General features: G+C 35.2%; 1 protein-coding gene across 1 annotated transcript in view; it reads right to left on the bottom strand.

Moving 5' to 3' along the window:
* Positions 1-21,570, bottom strand: part of DNAH5 (dynein axonemal heavy chain 5) — a 122,049-nt gene that overhangs the window by 48,397 nt on the left and 52,082 nt on the right. The window contains exons 25-43 of the mRNA XM_071736666.1: positions 19,122-19,340; positions 18,375-18,437; positions 17,259-17,497; positions 16,245-16,485; positions 15,566-15,765; positions 14,616-14,769; positions 13,815-13,978; positions 13,049-13,205; positions 12,158-12,370; positions 11,191-11,415; positions 9,804-9,976; positions 8,513-8,691; positions 6,816-7,003; positions 6,078-6,272; positions 5,283-5,417; positions 4,097-4,204; positions 3,443-3,596; positions 2,972-3,118; positions 1,015-1,256 (exon numbers count right to left, since the gene is read on the bottom strand). Of these exons, the coding sequence (XP_071592767.1) occupies positions 1,015-1,256; positions 2,972-3,118; positions 3,443-3,596; positions 4,097-4,204; positions 5,283-5,417; positions 6,078-6,272; positions 6,816-7,003; positions 8,513-8,691; positions 9,804-9,976; positions 11,191-11,415; positions 12,158-12,370; positions 13,049-13,205; positions 13,815-13,978; positions 14,616-14,769; positions 15,566-15,765; positions 16,245-16,485; positions 17,259-17,497; positions 18,375-18,437; positions 19,122-19,340 (3,396 nt within the window). The remainder of the gene's footprint in view (positions 1-1,014; positions 1,257-2,971; positions 3,119-3,442; positions 3,597-4,096; positions 4,205-5,282; positions 5,418-6,077; positions 6,273-6,815; positions 7,004-8,512; positions 8,692-9,803; positions 9,977-11,190; positions 11,416-12,157; positions 12,371-13,048; positions 13,206-13,814; positions 13,979-14,615; positions 14,770-15,565; positions 15,766-16,244; positions 16,486-17,258; positions 17,498-18,374; positions 18,438-19,121; positions 19,341-21,570) is intronic.

Raw genomic sequence — 21,570 nt, 5'->3', positions numbered from 1 at the left:
CCCCAAAAATGTCTGACAGTTGCAGTAAAAGGTTAGGATTTTAGGATGGGATGTATGCTAGTGTATGTAGTATTTTTCTTGTGCATCTCAGTACTTCCAATGGCTTATTTTTGACCTTATTAAAACTACCTGTTTCTCAAATCACAGAACAGGTTTTGTTTTTTGATGCCTTTAGGTCAAAGTAATAAACTGCTTCTTTGAGTTACCCAAACATGTTCTCACATCTGTGTGGCAGAATGGCACTCATTTACTCTTCATGTATTTATTTCATACATAAAATGCATCCACCAGCAAGCTTCTCAGTCAGCTTCTGGAGTCTCCATTTCAAAACTCAACAGGTCACAGACCTGAGCAACCCACTCTAGTCGATTCTTCTTTGAGTGAGGTGCCTTCGATTACACGATCGAGAGAGGCCCCTTCCAACCTAAACTGTGTTGTTCTTCTGTGATCCTTTTCTACACTTGCAACCTCATTATCTTGTATTACATAAGGTTACATTGTATTATGTTTAATATTTACAATCATCTACTGCCCTATGTATATAAACTCTCATAAATTTAAAAATAACATACTTCGATGCTGCATTGAATTTATTTCTGGTTCTGAATCCCAACTGCAATAAATTGGATAAGTATCATGAGAATTTATATTTTTTGAGGACTTCTAGAGTCCTGAACTGGTCTTCTTACTCTTTCCTCTTCCTTGATTTGAAGTGAGTATTTTGACAAATAAGTTGTTCTTCAATTGTATAAAATACCTTAAAATACAATTTTGTCCCAGAGTGAAAGAACCATGTTTTTAAAAGTGCAATATGTTGACTATGTTCCTAAAAAAAATTTATTATTCACTCTTGTATAAACTACCAGAAACATCTCTACATTAAACAATGATTTATAAGATTATGTTATTTCATAGCAAAAGTCTCAAAATTTGGTCCTAAATCAAAAACATTGAAGTGTTGAATAAGTAACTAGTAAAACATTCAACAGATAGACAATCACTTCATTATTGTACCTCAAGTATAGGACTCCAGGTGAGAACTGATGAGCTCATGAATACCATCCCATTCCTTGAAACTGTTGCTGGAGAAGCATTGTCAATATTATGAGGTTCAAAGACTATTTTGCAGTTCGGTGCCATGGGTATACGATCTCCATTTGCTAGTGTTAGAGTTCTGTTATCATCCAGGACAGAATTAAGGTTCTCAATCCAAATTGCATCAACTGGACCATCAAGAACTATCCAAATGTGCTCACCTATAATCCAAAATAACATATTAAAATGCCTATGGAGAAAGTTCTAGTTTTTTTCAAGAATCAATCCCTTCTCTCTGCAAACAAATTTTGAACTAATTCTGTACACAGCTAGAATCTCAGCTTTTAATACAATTACCATTTCCGTCACTCAGTTTCACTTAAGTACTTCACTTAAGTCACCTATTGATAAGTATACATTTTATTAAATTAGAATTATTTCAGTTTATATAAACAACTTAAAGAAGAGAGAAACTATAGATATATTAAAAACCACCATTCATTTTTTCCCAAAGAGATTGTGTAATGTAATGAGATTAAATGAAACTTGTGAACATTTGGAAAAAAACATGCTCAAATAGCATGCTCCCTTTCACAAATGAAAGAGGTTCATTAGGGGAAGATTTTTGTTGTTCATTCTTATGGCTGTAAACTTGATCTAGGTCCCTTTGAAGTTTTTTAATCTCTTTTCATTTAGTACCATAAATGTATCTTAGACCCGTCTTTGTTTCCCAGTAAGGTCTGAGCCTTTACTGCTTACTGCACTTGGGTACAGAGCAATAGACCCTGGCGGGAAAGAGATTTACCCTTAGGTTCTGACTTTCTGTCCCTTAAGAAGTACCCAGCCCTGCAATGCACCAACCAATGGCCCTTTAGTCAGAGATGGTCCCCCCTCTGCCCTCATCCCACACTCTTTAGAGTGAGTCCTTGCCATCCAGGCCTAGCTGGCTTTGTGCTTTGCTACATATGAGCCAAGAAGGTTTCACATGAGAAACTTTCTCACCTCTGAGGCAAATAATTTTATATTTAGAGAGTTTTTTCACAGCTATGGTGCAGGCATCTCAGGCATAAGACGTTGTGGAGCTCCCTTTGTAAAAAGGCACTACAGAACTGTTACAAAGAGTGAATCTGGGGAAGTCTCATGAGTGTGCTAATTTATGTTTCAAGTTGAGGGGAAAAATAGAAAAATCAATGGTTAATGCTAAGCAGCGTTTTCAAAGGTGCTACAATTGTAGATGTGAAACAAATCCAATACAACTGAATTCAAAACTATTTTCTATTTTAGCAGTATGTGTATCTCTTAAGACTAAGAATTTTGGTATGAAAACTGACAATGCAAAAATTTCAGGATTTTATCAGTTTTTTTCCTGTAGTCCTTAAGGCCTAATGATATGGTCACATACTAATACCCACACAAAACAAGAATCCATATAGCATCAAATCATCAGACCTTCTCCTTTAGCTAATACAGCAGACTAAGAATATATGTCAGCATTTGTTTGAGCAAAAAATGTCTGCCTAAATAATAAATAATGTAGTAAAATTTGAGACTGATTATGGTATGTGCCAGGCTAGCAGGTACAAAGAATATTCACAGCCTTCCACTATGTCAGCTGGAGACCAGATAGAAATCCTGATAACACCAAAATTTATCGTATACAAGCAGTGGGAGAACTGACTCCTGCTTTGCACCTTTCTTTCATACAAGGGCCTATAATTTGAAAGAGAGAAATCAGAAAATTCAGTGCAACAGAATTTGCTACACTACACAGTTTGACCACTAAACATTCAGAACAGAGACTATACAATATACAGCTGTTGGAGTAATATTCCAATGCTTCCATGTAAGTAAAAAGGGGGGGAAAAGTCTGCTAATATGCTTTAGGGGGGTGCCCTGCAACTTGTTTGGTTTTGGAGGGAATTGTTTTTCATTATACCTTTCTTGGCTCTTAAAGTTTTTCTCCAGAGTGTTGAAAATATTCCATCTGTCCAATCATTTGTTGCCACATCGAGACGACCAAACATTTGTGAAGCAGTTATAGCTTTAGGATTCATTCTCATTTCACGATGTGGTTGTCCACAGTCTATGAAGGCAAATCATCAGTTAGTTTTGTTATTTCTTTTCAACAGCCAAAGAACTTTTTGAATGTGACAATCATTACACCAAAATGTATGGTTTAATAGGAATTCATCATTATAAAAAGCTGTGTAATTACTTGAAAAACTAATCTCTTGATATACATCAATATTTGTTAATTGGAGGCATCAAAATTTAAGTAGGGTAAAGCTCTGAAACTCCTAAAAATACAATTCATATTCTCACAGAGAAGTAACTGAGGCTTTCTACGAATCAAAAATGTGGTTAAAAGTTTATGGTATAACATTTTGCAATAGAAATACTCCCATACCTGTCATGGCTTTCATCAAAGTGTGGATGCAAACAGTTTTTCCTGCACCACTAGGACCTAGTGTCATCAGTCCATGTCTTACTTTCTGGGTTTCAAAAAGCTGGATAACTTTCAGTTTCCAAGGAGGATGGCAAACAAGTCCAGCTTCCTCCACCTACAGATAGTGACAGAAAGCCAAACTACTGCTATTTTAGCATTCAGAGATTTTGATACTTTAAAACAATTTTTAAAAAACAATCAAAAAAATAATCCTTAGCAGAAGACTATACTCTTTTAAAAGGCTTTTTTATATATAAAAAACTGTAAAAGAGAAGATACATAGGTATTTAAAAACTAAAAGATAAACTACATTTTTCAGCTCTTTTTAGGGTTAAAACTATTTTAAGAAAAAGCCAAGAATTTTAAACTGGTCACCATAAATGACTCACAAGAAAAGCAGAGGACACCACAATCACCAATAAGCAGCATTCTCAAGAATAAGGTTAAAAATAATATACAATGGTAAATGTTTATGGAAAAGTTCGCTCTTCCTATGAATAGTAAAATATAGTAAAATATATTACTACTAGCTGGGTAGATCCAACACCAATAATTCTCTGAAATGCCACAACATGACAGGTATGTCCCAGCAGCACAGATCAAGAGAAACATTACCTGTTTGTCAATAGCAGCTTCCAGTTCAGGGTAGCCCACTTTATCAAGCTGGATATCTGGAAACAGATCTTCAATTAGACTCAGGAATAAGGGTTCATCTTCATCAATCTAGTAAAAATGAGAGGAGAAAAAAAACTAAGATTAAAACCTTTTTTATTTAATGTAGCCCTTAAAAAAAAAATCACTAACAGAAATATTAGAAAACATAAGGAAAAATCTATGGCTAGACTCTAGGTGCTAAACACTCTAGCAGGACACAGAAGAAGGAGATCATGTGATGCCTCCAATGAACAAAAGCTATTGAAAATAAAACACTAACATACAGACTAACTTTATTAAAGTAAATTTTAGCAATAGCATCTATACAAATAGCAAATTATTTGTCTAAAGTGTATAAAAAGACAATAAAGTAGATGAAATATCACAGCAACAGAACAGGGGTTTTTAGGTATTTTGGCAGGTGAGATGGTATTCATTGCTACATATAACAAGTTACTTCAAAAGTGTGACTAAATACTTAAGGTCAAAGGTTCTAAAGAGCTTACTACATAGACTCCTATTTGGTCATTTACTCCTACAGGTAGCAGGGGAAATACGTAAAAAATTCTGAACAATTAAAAGCATTGTGGCCCCTTGCTCACTCTTTCCCCAACATTACACAAGGTGTTACATAGGAAATCACTATTCCATCCAAAACCAGTACACAATGTTGGGAAACTGTCTGGAAGAAAACAGACATGTGAGCAATCCTGACTATTTAGCTTTAGCTAGAGTAAGCCAAGGGCCTTGAGGCCCAGTTGCAAGGTTACTGAAAGATGAGCTATGGGAAAAAGATAAGGGAGCTGGCAACAGAAAAGAAGAATAACAGGATAATGATGTAGCCAGCAGAAGTTCTGTGAGAACAGGATTTGTGGCCAAGATATAGCCACCTGCAAGATATTGTTATATAAACAAAGGCTCTATATAAAGCAAGTGTGAATTGTTAATAGACGACTTCACTTTAACCATATTGGTGACTGCGTGTTGTCCTTAAGCCTCCGTGTATTTTGTACATATAAGACCATACAGAGAATGGAACATTTCCAAGCTAACTTCAGTGTAAAGGTCACAGAACAATCTGATCCAGTCTAAAACCACATAGATCTGAAGTGCAGCTTCAGTAATTTACCAGGTCCTCAGAACTTACCAGTTTAGAGAGGTTCATGTCCCTCAAGACACGCATGACAATGGTAGATTCAGTATCTGTGGGATTTGCTCTTTTTGCTGCTCCTAATGTACGTAACACCGACAATATATTCCGCAAGCCAAAATCATAATGCACCTAGAAGATATAAAAAATTTGGAAAAAATTTCCCCCAAGTTAACAGGGCTGAAACAATTGTCATTCATTATTTAAAATATGAATGAAAAGAAGTATTTGTGGCACAAATGCCATCTCTCAGCCAACAAGTCTTTGTCTGTATGACTTTGGGCAACTTCATTTCCCACCTGTGCTATCATCTACTAAACTGTAAAGCATGTCAGAAAAAAAAGAAACATAATCACAAGTCTTTGAGCCAATATAGGATTCCCAAGGACTATTCAGAAACTAGCAGTGTTATTTTGAATTCTCTGTGAACCTTGGAAACTGGTTTTATTTGAGAAACATCTAAACAAGCACAGGCAGCACAAAACAAATGCTTCTCAATCTACTCTATAAGACCAACTAATATATAAGCCATCCATTTGCCTTAATTAATACCATTCTTTAAAGCTAAATCTTAATAAGGGTTCTGAATGACAGTCCTACTCTTGTTTAGATAACCTGTAGCAGTATCTAATCCTCCAAGACAGCAGACGGTTTCACTACTAAGCTGCAATTCTCATTTAGCTTACTTAGTGAATATAAACTTTTCGATTTACTTCACATGGATACTCGTAATTTGTGACAACATAAGTAGTTTAGCCCTAAGATCATTTTTCCTCACATGAAAATAATCACCTGCTTTGAGAGTTGTTCTTCACACAGCTTGTACAGTGTAAAGAATTTCCTTGCCAGCACAACATTAGCAGTGAAACCACAACTAGCCAGTTTGACACGAATTATGATTTGACGATCAGGGACCATCATAGCCACTGAGCGGAAGTTGATCTTTAAGTTTTCAGGAAGTTCTTGCCGTCCTGCATATCCTGGGTTCTGGAGAGAAGAACAGGCTTTGAAGCTGAGCCATGTCTCGTACATACAGAAGAGTAAGCAAGGGAGTGTATAATCTGGTTAGACAAAAATAGCTTTTTGGCTCTAAATCACATGTAAAAATGAATTGCCATGCAAAGTCACTTCCATATCTCTACAGCATTTTAGCCTCTCTTATGAAAAATGTTTCACTTCAAATCTGTATTTGTCTTACAGGTTCTGTTTTTACTGCCTACCTAAATTTCTGCAGCATTTTTCTCCAGAAGTAGCAAAAATCATACTTTGGGAACCAAAATGTAGCACACAAAAGCAATCTTACATTGACATAAAAACTTGTATAGAAAATTCTGTCTGCATTTGTTAATTGCAAACACTTGATGTAATCAACTCTCTGCAAACTCTCTTTGTAGTAATGCTCAATGTTCTCAAACTGTCAGTGAGTTCTAGGAACTGACTGACATAAGAGTTAGCAATACATCTATCATACCACGTTAGAAGAGATTGTACACCCGTCCCTGGCATATTAGAAACCTAATGAATACCTACCATTGTAAGAAAAATGCCGAATTCTGGGTTCATTTCCACATTATCTCCATCAGTAAAAACAAATCTTTTTTTATGTTCCTTCTTACATGTCAACACAATTGAAATTTGTTGTGCAGCTACTGATAGGACTGGTAAATCAATACGATTGAATTCATCAAAGCAACCCCAGGAGCCAGACTGAGCAAGACCTTCAAAAACAAAAGCAACTAAGCATCTGAAATTTTTTGATGCAACTCATAAATGAAAAACCAGGTTAGTCTACCCCAGAAAAAAAGAATACTATTGGTTTGGAGGGCTGGGAAAAGAACAAGGAGAAAAGTTTAATTATTTCCAAACATGAATGCACAAAGTTACAAAAGTTCTCAAAATTGTCAAGGATACTACATCCTTCAGTTTCTGCTCCTTATCTCAGTATCTTGAATATTTTCTTCTTCCTTCCTAACACACAAAAAATAAATATCCATGCTGTAAGTCTTTAAAAATATGATGAGTTTCCAATATCTTATCACACAGATTAAAGTGAACAGTAAAGTTCCTTTCACCTAAAAGGAATTACCAGAGTTGCACCCTTCCTCAGATTAATAAAAAAAAAAAAAAAAAAAAAAAAGCAAAATGAAAAAGTCATCAACACAGGCACTTGCAACAATACACTGGTAAAGGACCTCCACTTGATCTCTATTTAGACATCTACCATGACTGACATGGCAGAAAAAAGTGAAGCATCTAACTTCAGTGAATGGTACTAATTGGTTTTATCATACACAGCACTATTAATGAACTTCCTTCAACTGATAAGAACTTTAATGTCTGAAGTTGATATAATTTCACATCTTTTTTTTTTTTTTTGTACTGTACTCCTCAATTGTTTTAAGCCTCTTTATGTATCCTTTCATAAACTATCATTTCTATTTCTTGAAGACAGTGTTGCAAATATATATTACATTCAGAACAACATATTAATTACCTGCAATTGTTAAGAGGCTGAAAACCACCTGCTGATTATGTCTTGACCTTGCTTAACAAAGACATTCTCTTAGCAAGTGCAACTTTCACATAGTTTACAGAATCGTATAATCACAGCATATCCTGAGTTGTAAAGAAGTCACAAGGATCATCAAGTCCAACACCTGACTTGACAGAAGGCTACTTAAAAGTTAAACTATATACCTAAGACTACAAAAATTTCTTGAATACAGACAGGCTTAGGGTTCTGACTACTCCAACTTGTTCCAACATTTTTCCATGGTCTCAGTGAATGCCTAATTTCCAATATGAACTTCATTTGACCCAGCTTTAAGCCGTTTGCTCATGTCCTATCACCAGACACGCCAGAGAAGAAACCAGCACCTCCTTCTCTGCTCCCCCTAGTAAGGAAATTGCAGACAGCGATGAGGGCACCCCTTAGTCTCCTTTTGTCTAAGCTGAACAAACCTAGTATACTCAGCTGTTCCTCGTAAGTCATGCTCCCTAAATCTTTCACCATCTTTGTTGCTCACCTTTGGATACCTTCTAACATTTTTATATGCTTCTTACATTGTTGACCCCAAAACTGCACACAGTTCCTGAAGTGAGGCACTCCAACACTGAGTATAGTGGGAAAATCAATTCATTTGACAGGCTAGTTATATTATATTTAATGCACCCCAGGATACAGTTGACCCTTTTGGGCAGCATCTTACTTTTGGTCCACATCTTACCTTTGAAGATCCTTCCAAGTCCTCGGAAATCCATCTGGTCTGAACAGTTGAAGACCACTACATATTTTCCAAGGCACCGTCCCATGTCTTTGATGGTTTCTGTTTTTCCAGTTCCTGCAGGTCCCACAGGTGCCCCACCCATGTTCATCCCCAAAGCCTGAGCCAAAGTGATGTAACACCTAAAAGGCAACAGGCTACCATCACTTAATAGGCTGCAGTGATGCATTTTCTGTATCGTGCCAGAGGAATTTACTCAAGTGTGTTATATGAGGAAGATCTGATTTAAACAGACAAGGAAACTGCTGAAATGACACATCTCTAATTATAGTTTCAGTCAGTAAGAACAAAACCCCTTCATTCAGCCTCTCATGCAGGTAATATTACAGTTTGTCTCCTAATACATAAAGTGGAAGATCATCCTGAATAATCAACAACCTGAAAGACTACAAAAAATGAAGAAAACAGATACAGAGATGCTGCCTAATCTAATTTGTTTAGCTTAATTCCTGAATTATTTTAACTGAAGTAGGTCTGAATTACATTCTGCTGTAGAGTACAATAATGAAAGGTAGCCAAGCTTACTACTCTCATCCACCTTTAAAAGCTGATCATATACTGCATCCCAAAACACAAGCTAAAATTTATATTTAAAGAGAAGGTCTAGAGTTTTCTATATGGAATAATTTAAAAAGGGGGAAAAATAGAAAAAAAAAAATCCATCCAATGACCTTATTTTGCCAGTGACAGTTTATAGAGCATTCTTTGTGTTATTCCATTTAGTCTATTCCATTAGAGAGACTTCTCTGTTAATAGGACTAAAGTTTTTCAACATACTACTAGATCAAATATCTCCAGTCTATTGCAGCAGAATAAAATTTATTTTCTTGTCTTTATTTTCTTCTTATTCTTCCTTGTCTGTTTGCATAAGCTTGCCTGGAAGCACTTATTTTTGTCCTGTGCCTCTCTGCATATTTTATCTGTTGGACATACCTAGTCCTTAGGTATACCAGACTCACATACGTGAGAATCAGTTGTCCACATATACACATATATACACCATATTATATGTGGAGATCATGCAAGTACGTAGCAGAAATTAGGCTATGTTATTCATATTGTAAGGCACAGAAACATAAACATTCATGTTTTCCATGTAAAATCATTAACTTTGATAAGACTGTGAAGAATAAACTATGCAGAGATCTATTTTGCATACAATAGAAATTACTAAAATACATAAGAGCCTAGGTTTAGTGTCAAAGAAAAAAGGAATAAATTCAGTCATTTTCACCTGTCTGTAAGAGGTGTTATGACAAGCCTGTCAGTACAGCCCAAGAATTCATTCTGGTATGTGAAACCCACATCAGTGATCTTAATCATCATTTTATCAGAGTCTTCATTGAAATAAAATCTACACTGTTTCAGCCACTCGAAGTCTGTAGGGCTCTTGATATGCATGCAACACTAAGAAAAGAAGGGGAAAAAAAAGCTGTGGTATTCATGGTTAACATTTATTTTTGCATTTATTTTATCTCATATAAGTAGCACTGCTAAGGCAGCACTGCAATCACAGGTAGTAACACAAGAAGAGTATAGACCCTATCTTGATTTTACAACAGAAATTGCTATTGTGTTCATGCTGACCCTGAAGCCCATAAAAGGCAAAAGAACTTCACACCTCAGAAAAGTGGTTCTCTATACAAATGAACAGTCCATAAACCTCAAATAAAGGTCATTAATCTCTGTTAAAATTAAGACTACCATATCCCTTTTATGTAGGAGTAGGAAGCAAATAATGTTATAAAACATGTTTTAATACATGTAAAAATAATGGGTTTTATTATAAAAAAAGTAGTGAGAATCAGATGAAGCCACATGTAAAAAGAAAAAAGGTATTTTACAATACTGTCATGGTGCAGACATTAGCAAAGGAATTCAACACAGCTGAGCAACAAAGTTGACTAATTAATTATTTAAACAGGATTTTAAAAGAAGCGCTGTAGGTTGTATCTAAAAGTTATACTTTATATACAAACAAATCAAAACAAATGGCTCTACATGAAAAGGCGGGTGCTTGCCTATTAGTAGTGGGTTAAAACTCAGCAATTCTTTCCTCAGACAGCCTACTTTTAGAATCAGGTCCAGAACTTCCTATAGATAAAAGAGTACACTAGCTTTGATTGCTTATGAAGTAAGTGCTTTCATTTTCCAAATTTTAGTATTCTGTGGCAACATGAGATGGTGAGAAGTGAAATAAATCCCTAAGTAATAATTACATAGGCTACTGAAAACAGAACAGAGGGGAAAGAAGTTTCCAGAGAAGTGTCCAGAGAAAGGACAGTTACTTGCAACACAGTGTATGAGGGAAAAATAAGTCCTCCACTGATCATGCAACAGAGGCCTCTATTTTAAGCAGACAGTCACAAAGCATCTTAAAATTCTGCAGCTGAGTGTGAAGGAAAAAAACCCCACAGAATTACTTAAAGCCTAATTAAGACATGGATTGAAACAAATAATAATTTTTATAATACTCCAGGTCACATAATCATTACAGTCTGGAAACTAAATCTTTAGCTTAAGAGTATATAGTATAGGAATAGTAATAATTTCTGCTTTTACTTGCACATTTTTTACATGGAAACCACCTCACAACTTATTGTGAACTTTTTAATACTTACCAGACTATCAAAAATGTCCCTCTGGTGCACATGAATAGTGATTAATGTCTCATATTTAACTCGCTCAACTGGGCTAAGGTCTTTTGTTGTCATATCTATAAGCATGTTTAGAAGATCCAGGAAAGACTGGTTTGTCTTTTTCATAATTTTTTTATCATACTTGGCATTAGTCAAAGCTGCTTCTGAGTCTCTTGTCCAAATCATTTGGATCCCCAGCAGCCCAACCTTGGAAAATATAGAAGTATATGTGTCATAGTATTTTCTCTTTCACCTAAAATGTACATTCACACACATAGATAAACTATTTAAATGGCTCTGCTTCTATTTGTATAAAATTGTTTTTTCATGCATCCTTACAGAGGTCATTCAAACCCTGTATTTGCTTTAGGTATGCCAACTCCATTCATAAACACATTTTTGAGTCCACACTTCAGTCTTGTAGATACTGCTTACAGTGCACTGTTGATACAACTTTTCAATATAGTTTCCAAAAAATATATATACTATATATAATAAAAATAATATGTCATTAATAAATATTCAGTGAATAATAAGTGCTTCAGTTTAAAATAATTCACACTCCAACAACAATCCTGATCACAAGAGAAGCAGCTTCTCAATGAAAGTAATTTTCCCTCAGCAATACCCTCAGCTTGAAATAAATTTTTCTGAATATATAAACAAACATACAACTTAAATACTTTTCCTTCTGTAGTCAAGTATTAAGCTGGTAAAGAAATAGTGTTAACCCCATTGCACGAATTTATTTAATTTAGTATGGTTTTGAACAAGAGATTCAGGGTAAGTTTCAGATATAAAGTGTAATTTAAAAGACTGACTTGAATAATAAATTTAAAAATCAGTTTTTTATTTATAACATGGGCAAGGATATTTGTTCACAAAAACAAGGAACATACATAAATGCTCATCTGAGAACAACTCTTCATTGATTTAACAATGGCATTACCTGGGCTGGGTAAGTAGAAAGAAATTCAATCAGCTGAAAACCAGTTTCCTGGATTTGTGCAGCTGCCTGGCGAATAACATGATGTAGTGACAGCTGGGATTCTTTCAACAGAGAATTGAGCCAAACTTCCACGTTACCTTCAGCCATTACAGGTCTAATTAGTGCTAGAGTCTCGCCCTCTCGTGAACTAATTGACAATATACAATCATATAGCTGATAAAAGCAAAGAAAGAAGACTTTTTGATTTATAGATTCCTTGTTACCTTTACCATAATTATCTGATTTTCCTGCCATCACTCCATTAAACTTACTTAGGTAACCAATAAATTATACCAATCTGTTAAGTGACAAGTAAAAACATTAAATCATTACTTTTGCTGTGCTGGAAGTCTTTAAACAAAACACTGTCATCTGAACAAAGGAGACAAACCCCAATAAATTGGCAATTCCTGAATTTCACTTCATTCCTGAATTTTCACTTAGGTTTCAATGACGGCATCCACTCTAATAACCAAAAAAATGAATGAAAAAGTACAAATACAGGCAATCTAAAGATATAAATATGCTCATACATAATCAGAAGTTTATATAAGAGGGTGCTAACTTTTATTAAACCACACAAGACAGTACAGGGCCTGAATGTTTTTTCCTGAAACCTAAGCACTGGTGTGAGTTTTTGCCCGTTTTGCTATTCTATATAGAGTTTTCCTATTAAGTAAATCAGGATATGAAACCAAATCTTGAATGAAGAAAGCCTACATAGCATCAAATAATTGATAAATTTGGTAAAATATTTTAATACCCTATGCAACCACGTAGCTTTCTTATTTTAAAAGTATCGCACACTGTTAGTTTGAAAGAATGTAACACTGAAGTGTGGGTAGTACATACCCTTTCATGGAAACTGACACTTTTAATGTTGTCAAAAACATTCAGCAGATGTGCCTGTATGCTGTGACAGTCTGATGCCTGGCCAAGAATTTCTAAGAGAGCAGGATCTGACACAAAGAAGAATCGTGGAAATAGGAGGCGCTTCTTCTCCAGATACCTACATTTTTTAAAACAACGGGTGGGAGAGGGAGAAGTGGTAAGTGAATTAGGTTAATTTATATATCCTTTCCTCTTCAAAGGTGACATTTGTCGCAACATATTGCAATTTTTACTAGTAGCAATGACAACTCTTATCCATAATCATGTTAAGCTCCTGCGTTAAGACTACTCTTACAGCATTTGATAAAATGTAAGCACAAATAAAAAGAAAATAAACCAAACTAAAGGTTTCTACATTGTCTGCTACTTGCTATTTAGGTGTTTCGTGCTGAATTACTCCCAGATGTGTGAAGAGTCTGAACTGGAGACAGAGATCTACACACCTTTATGGATTGAAACTAGGCTGAGAAAAGCTTTGGCTTCAACAGAGATAGACAGTGAGTAACAGTTTAGTCACAAAACAAGCACTTTTGAGTTGCTAGTGACTTCTTTGGAGGTGTTGCATCATCCTGCTAACTTGTTTGCTCAGTTCAACTGAACTCATAGTAAAACAAGAACACGATCTTTGCAAAGTCAGTAGGATGGATGGTACTCAAGCAATTGCTCTTTTCCTAGTCAGACAGTTCACAAACATCTATCCAATACTGTGATCTTGTAGTAATCTTACCCTGTGAGTGATTTCTGACAGAGTTCAAGCTGTTCTAGTAAATGTGGTAGTAACTGTCCCATTATTTCATCTCCAATGCAGCACTGAACAACATTAGGTATTTCATGAGCTCGGGTCATGATCCTCACCCATGATTTGTCAATGTGAGAGAAACGCTTTGCTTCCTGTTGAAACATGGCAGTAAATGTGAAGGAAAGAGATGGAGGATGGAACAGAGCAGAGAGAAATGATACTTACATTAGAATTAGCACACAGTAGTCATCTCAATAGTAAACCTGTGTCCAAATTCTACAGATTTTTTAGCTTAGAAAAACACAGATCTTTCTGCTTACACAGATATTTCTGCTTACAGAGTACAGCTTATTTTATACTTGACTGTCAAGCCTCCTACTTTTTTTCAATCATTCTTAGAGAAAATGAAAGGAAAATCATTATTCTTGAATTGCTTGCATGAAATTGAAAAGCTTTTTTTCTAAAAACTGAAGTTAATTTTCAATTTGAAAGCTATGTAGGAAAGTTTAAAATAAGGATTCACACCCAAACTGTATGTACTACTAGACTAGTGATAGGTATTACTAAGCTAGCTTAATTAGGCTAGGCTTCTATTCCAGACACAACACTTAAACACATATTAATTAAGAACTTTACAATCTAGAAATAAAAAGATCAACTAGCTCACACAATTTTATTATTCTTTCTGACATAATACTTCTGTTGGTACTGTTTACCTAATTTCTTAGTCTAATTTTTGATATCACAGTTAAGTTTTATTCTTAAAAGGTAGAAAACCAAACTGAAAACCTTTGGAAGCTGCTTTGCTATGTCACCACCAACAAAAACAGCTTCTAAGTAAATCCACAAGTTCTGCACAGTCATCCAATTCTCAATTATATCTGTTGTGTTGGAAAGATTATGCACCCACTTCTGAATCTGTGTCTTGAAGGGTGTGTTGTATCTGAAACAAAAACAAGGTGCTTTATTTCAAGAAGGAAATAAGTCTCTTGAAAGCAAGCACATTACTCAATTCTGCTACTTGAATCCTTGCTGAGTGAAAGTATAAAAAATCTATACTTGACTCAATTTAGCTACTTAGCATCCATAAACCAAATCAGCTCCAACTTGCTACTTTACACACACGGTGCATATGCCTGCTCTGATACAAAAGAAGCTGTATAGGAGCAAGATTTCAATTTCACTCTATGGAAAAGTGTTTTCAAAAAAGAACTATGCAACATCGCAAAAGCCCCAAGATTCCCAGAGGTCTTTATCAACTGAACCCTTGCTATTGAGCACCTGCCTAATGATCAGGTTCTGTGCTCCTTATTTTAGCCGTGGGCTTTGGCATGTGAAACCAGACAGACTGAAGTTAATTTTAACCAAGATTTTCATTAGCTCTGGCACAAGGCAGTGACCTGCCACAAAGGGCAGAGTAGCAGTACCTGTGATGCCTGGAGTATGCCTATCACAACCAGGCAATGTTTTCCTTTATGCTCACCACTTTCTTGCATCACTGAACACTATCCCACTGATTATTCAGGAAGTCTGAACTGTGTCTATATATTATCAAAGAACTTATTGGAGGAATTCAGACAATGAGAACCAGTACATAAACAGTTCAAGGAGCAGTAAGCTCATGGTTTTTATATAGATGTTTATCTTCCTTCTCTGTGTAAAACAGATTTGTTCATTAAAAAAATCTTGTTCTTTTATCTCCTGTTTTTTTCCACTGCCCTCACCCCTTGTCCTGTTACCTGTTATTCATGAGAGAGCCAAGAATCATCAAGCTGTCCTCCATGGTAGCTATAGTTTCTGATGTGCTATCACCTCTTAAAAGAAGTTCCCCACGGGTTTTAAAGCTTGCGAAGATAAATGTTTTGTTGTCCCATTCAGCTATCACTTGTTTTAATTTCTGCTCAATGTCTCTCTCCTTCACAGCACTTGTGCAGATATCCTTTTTGAAAAAAAAAAAAATGTCAATGATGACAAACATGAATGTTTCAAGCCTCCAGTATACAAATCTAACTCTTATTTCCGTTAAGCCTTGTAAGGATTGCTAAATTGCTAAGAAGCAACTATTTATCACATGGAAACATCTCCAGGCACACCAAGACCACAGTTAATAAACTCTATGCCACATTGTGATACGGCCTTCTTTGGGGGAATAAAAGAGTGATAGTGATTACTTTTCATATCTTTAATGTTGCAAAGCAAGGCACCCTCACAAAGCAACTGCTGGGCCAAGTTGTATGATTTAAAAGAGGATTAAACACCACAGTATGTTTATGTCATTATTACATATATAAAGCTAATAGTCTATTTCTCTGTTCTTTCTTCAGAGATATTCTGTTTTCCTTCTTAATACTGACCACACACATACTAATTAAGCAGATTGTTTTCTTTCACGCATCCATTTCTCTTCCTTCATAATACCTCTATTTCTTCTTTATACTGTAACAGTGGAGCTTCCATTATATTCCTCAATTTGAATGTTTCACATTCCACATCAAAGTTGTGTTCAGTGAGATCTGTAATCCTCTTCCAGTGCCGAGGCATCATTGCTTTATTTGACATATGCTCAAGCAATGGGCAACATTCACTGAGGTCCTCTATGATCTTTTTTAGGTCAAAAAATGCTGGCCATTCCTTTACACCACGAGGAAGCTTATGGCATCTACATAGAAATAATGCAAAGTTTTACAAAGAGGTTCAAATATTCCTTGTTACCAATTTAATCACAGTATGTATCTTTTTTTGAAGATTCTGTACATGATTCTGCATGTGAGAAAAATCTGTTTCCAGTCTATTTCACTGACTGATAGCTATGCAGACATCTAGAGGTTCCCATTAAGGAGTATAGCTGCATAACTCTAATACACTTTGTCAAGAAATCTTCAAAAACAACTGAACTGCTTCACATCTTGATTTCATCTTTTGGTAAGACTCATGGTAATGTATGAACAGGTCTAGAAAAACCCTGTTACTCAGAACATGCAGGTTTACTTCTTTAATTTATTGGATTCCTGGTTTGAATAAAAGTTCAACTCCCATGCATGCAATATCCCATTTGTAGGAAAACTTTTCAGCAATTCACTAGCTTGCCTTAGATATCTAGGGTGACTATGTGTCTCATGAATAATAATAATGTTACAGTAAATGAGCAAAATGGCCCTTCATGAACAAAATTCATAGGGATTTTAATATATATTCCAAGCACATAAAAAACCTGAGCCAGAAAATTCAGAGACTAAGCTGTCTCCTTTATTTTATGAAGTTTGCAATTGATATATTTTTAATTAAAATTCACATTTTTCATGTTTCAGTGAACAAATACATGCTCAGATATGATTTTTTTTTTATTTTTTTTTTTGTTGCTAAACAATTATAATCATATTTAAGAAGCAATAAAATTATTTAGACATTTTTACCACAGCTGCAATTTCTCACCTGTTCCGAAACTCCAGAAGTTCACTGGTAATTTTTCCAGTGTCTAAATCTGACCAAAGAACATCATAGTAGCCATTGATTGTGTCAATCACATTGTTATACAGATTATAGAGTTTCTGTAACAGATTCAGTTGCTTCTTTATTTCAAGCAGCTGAGGGTACGGAGTAACAGGCAAACCAAAGAGTTCTTCCCCATCAGAACAAGTAACATATTTCCGAAAAAGATTATCAAATCGATTCTAAGAAAGAGAAAGGAAAAGATTATATTAAATAGAATTAAATAACTGACTGTTCAAGTGGTGGTGTTATGCTTAGAGATGCATTAGTGGCTGAAATCTAGTAGATACTAGAAAGATACACAGGAGATACTAACAACTTATACTGTCAACAATTTTCATGAGAAAATTAACTTTTCTTTAGCTTGGAGGCACATATTAGAAGTGGATGAGTAAGGAGGCCATTTACTCTATGTGGCACAGTGACAAGATTAAATGTTAAGTTTGAACTTGAACATGACATGCAAAGAAAGAATTACGGATGCAGCAATTGCTGTGAAATTCTTCTCACTAAAGGGCTGAAGTCAGAATTACAGTTGTTAAAGCAGCAGAGAACAACAGAACATCATTGTCAATTGCAATATAACTGAGTTGTATAGGTAGTCAAATTAATAGAACCATGGAAAAAGCAAAATCAGTAGAAGTCATCAATAGAGGAATAGAAATTACTCATGATGCCAAGAAACTTTTTAAAAAGAAAAATAGTAAACTTAAATTGAAACCTTGTGTTCAGAATTGCATTATTGAATAATAAACACAAGAACAGTCTACAGCCAAATAGATTAAATTTAAGAATTGGCTTCAGTAGTATACTTGAATCTTGTGATTATTGTTTACTATATATGCAACCTTTCTCTTAGGTCCTAAAAATACATTTTTAGATAGCATTTCATGAATATGGTAGAAAAAAAAATTAATTTAGTTTTAATTAAATTATAACAGACTTTGCCCAATCAGAAACCATATGTATCAATGAAAATTAGTTCAACTAGTCTGATTTATTCTTAGTTTTCCATTTACTTGCAATAAGCACTAAGCAATGTTTTAGAATTAACAGTACCTGAAATATAGTAAGTCTGTCACTGGCTTCCTGAGGCTCTAAACCAACCACCATTGGCCCATTCTAAAATAAATAAACAAATAAATGAAAATTTAATGGTCAATTTATTTTTTTCTAAATGCTAAACTCAAACTTTTTTTTTTTTTCTTCAGGATTCCATCCCTACATCAGATAAGAACTGAAGCAACAGATTACAGATACCTAGTAGAACAAACACTTTATTTAAAAAAATAATAATAATAAATAGAATAAATGAGGCAATTAATTGTCACTTTAACAGAGAAGTTTTCATAATAGTGTAAAATTACAGTAGATCCTTTTTCAAGTAAAAATCAGCATTACCTAGAAAACAATACAAGACTGGTTCAGCTTGACATATTTATATCCTACTGAGGAAGAATACAAGAGCCTAAGTCATTTCATTTGTACTTACATCAAACATCAGAAAATGCTTCTTATATTCCGACATAATTTTTTATTAACCCGTCTTCATTTCTGCTCATGCGAACTAGCTGCTTATTCTAAGTCCTAAATTTCTTGAGTCCTAATCTTAAGGTTACCAGCATTATGTACTTTAGTCACATACAAAAAATTATCAAAGCCTGCTCAGCACTGAAATTCAAATACTTCAATAACAAGACTAAACATATTCTACAGGCAATAGATGCCTATCTCGTTAATTAGAGGTTTTCATGCTTCCACTACTTCACAAACTCTCTTCTAATACAACACACCACAAACACTTACCTGACAATAATCTGAATAAAACTGTGCACAGTCTTCAGTGAGAGTCTTAACAGTGCTAATGAGCTCTCCTCTAAAGTTTGGCTGCAAAGCAATGAGCTGACTCTGGACTTCATTTGCACGGACCAGCAGTTTTTCCCAAGTGTAGTGCAAAGTGTCCACCTTCTCTGTCTCTTCCTTGGCCACAGGTAGACCATATTTGTTTAACATAGCATAGGATTCCTGTGAGAAGATTAGATCAAGATACACAAAATGGTAACTGTAGTTAATTTTATATGTATATGAATGCTAACATTTTAAATTTTTATGAACAGAGAATTATTTGTTAGAAACAGAAAATCCATTCTTTTTGCATGGCAATGATCACAATCTGGAAAATCAATACCAAACTGGAAGAAACATCCAAATAAAAACTAGTTAGTTCTCCTTAGCTCCTTATCTTTCACACGGCATTCTGCTCTCAAATCGATTTGCCCTAGTGCTATCTGCCTCTCTAAAAAAATACTCCCTAAGGTAATCCTTATATGCACCATTTGTGGATTAATTTTAATGAGAATGTTTTTCTGATCTGTGTCTTCAGTTATCTGTTATGACCCAAGCTGAATATTACAGCGGGTGAGCCATGAGAAAGTATCTAAGCAGAGACCTTTCTGTAAGCACACAAACTTCTATTCTATAAAGACCTTTAAGCTATACTTCACGTTTTCAACAAAAAATAGTTAGGACACAGTCAAAAGTTACCACATGTTATAACTATTCATCATACTGTGTAAGGAATCTACTTCATAAGCATAATAGCTTCATCTGATTTTTTTTTATAAAGTAAGAATATTTCCAGTTTGATCAAATTGTAGACAAAGTGCAAAAAATGCAACCATATCTATCTCCCTGCAACCCCACTATGTGGAAAATATATCAACCTTTGTTTTGGAAATTTGAAGTATGACTCCTTGTGCCTAGGGACTCAAGGCTTCTGCTTGTAGAATTACAAGTTTAGGAGTCCTTGGCTACCAAAGCTCTTGCCTTGGCTCCACATAAAATAACAGACTGGTTTAGATTGGAAGGGACTTTGAAAATCATCTAGTTCCAGACCCGCTGTCATATGCAGGGACCCCTCATATCCACAGCTTTTCTGGACAAAATGTTCCAGTGTCTCACCACCCTATTCCTAATATCCAGACTTAATCTATCCTCTTGCAGTCTAAAGCCATTACCTCTTGTTCTACTACCACATGCCCTTGTAAGAAGTTCCTCCCAAGCTTTCCTGTAGGCCCCTTTCAGGTACTGTAAGGCCACAATACATTCTCCATAGACCCTTCTCTTCTCCAGGCTAAACAACCTGAACCCTCTCAGCCTCTCCTCATAACAGAGGTCCTCCAGCCCTCTGATCATCTTTGTGGCCCTCTTCTGGACTTTCTCCAACAGCTCCAAGTCCTTCCCCTCATGGAGGATCCAGAACTGAACACAGAACTCCAGGTGAAGTCTCACAAGAGCAGAGTAGAGTGGGAGAATCACCTCCCTCAACCTGCTGGTCATGCTTCTGTTGATGCAGCCCAGGATACAGGTGGCTTCGTGGCCACCTTCTGGACCCTCTCCAAGAACCTATCAAATGGCAAATCAGGATAGGCTACAGCCTACACAAGAACCTTCCAAAATGTTATCTCCTAAGAGATCCCCTTACATATGACAATTTCACAGAAGGTTACAGCTGCAGATATGCTTTGCTTTTCACTATTAACCAATTGTCTTATTTTTGTTTATACAAACTAGGGAGACCCTTGCATTTTTTAAGGCTGAGATTCATTGCTTCTTCACTGAGCTATGTGAAATATGGATGGGCCCCATGATTGTTTCCATCATTTGCACGTAGGAATACTTACTGTATTCCACGATTTGCCTCAGAAACAGAAAACACAAGTTTAAGACATTTGTCTTACAGCAAACACTGCTTTTGCATCTCCAAAATGGAATATTAGAATTATCAATATTTAATTGGTAATTCTGTGTTAAGTTACTTTAATATAAAACATTAAGGACACAACCCTGACAGAAAAATTATGTGCAACTATGAAAATCATGAATGTGTCTTATGGAAAACCAAAAAATCTAATAATCATCTTGTCATCAGTACATTTCATCAAACTATAGTATTCTTTAATCCATATTCTGGTCAGGAATTAGGAGAAACAGTTGCTATCTGCTTTTATAGTGCCATTTGACCAGAAGCCCCTGCATTGTCAGATGTTCAATGAACTAGGAAGTTAACTTCTAGTAAGTTAACTTCTTAAGGGAAGTCAATTGTTTATGTTTATTTCAACCCAAGATATAGCTGGTAACACATGATATACTCATATGCTTCATATTAGCTTTCTCTTCTGTAGGCTAAACTAAAAAAAAAAAAAAAAAAAAAAAAAAAAAAAAAAAAAAAGGGAAATCAACAGTATCAATGCTT

Source organism: Heliangelus exortis, chromosome 2 (assembly GCF_036169615.1).
Source record: "Heliangelus exortis chromosome 2, bHelExo1.hap1, whole genome shotgun sequence".
Taxonomy (NCBI): domain Eukaryota; kingdom Metazoa; phylum Chordata; class Aves; order Apodiformes; family Trochilidae; genus Heliangelus; species Heliangelus exortis.
Note: the sequence above shows the minus strand (reverse complement) of the source record. Positions and strands in the feature narration are given on the sequence as shown.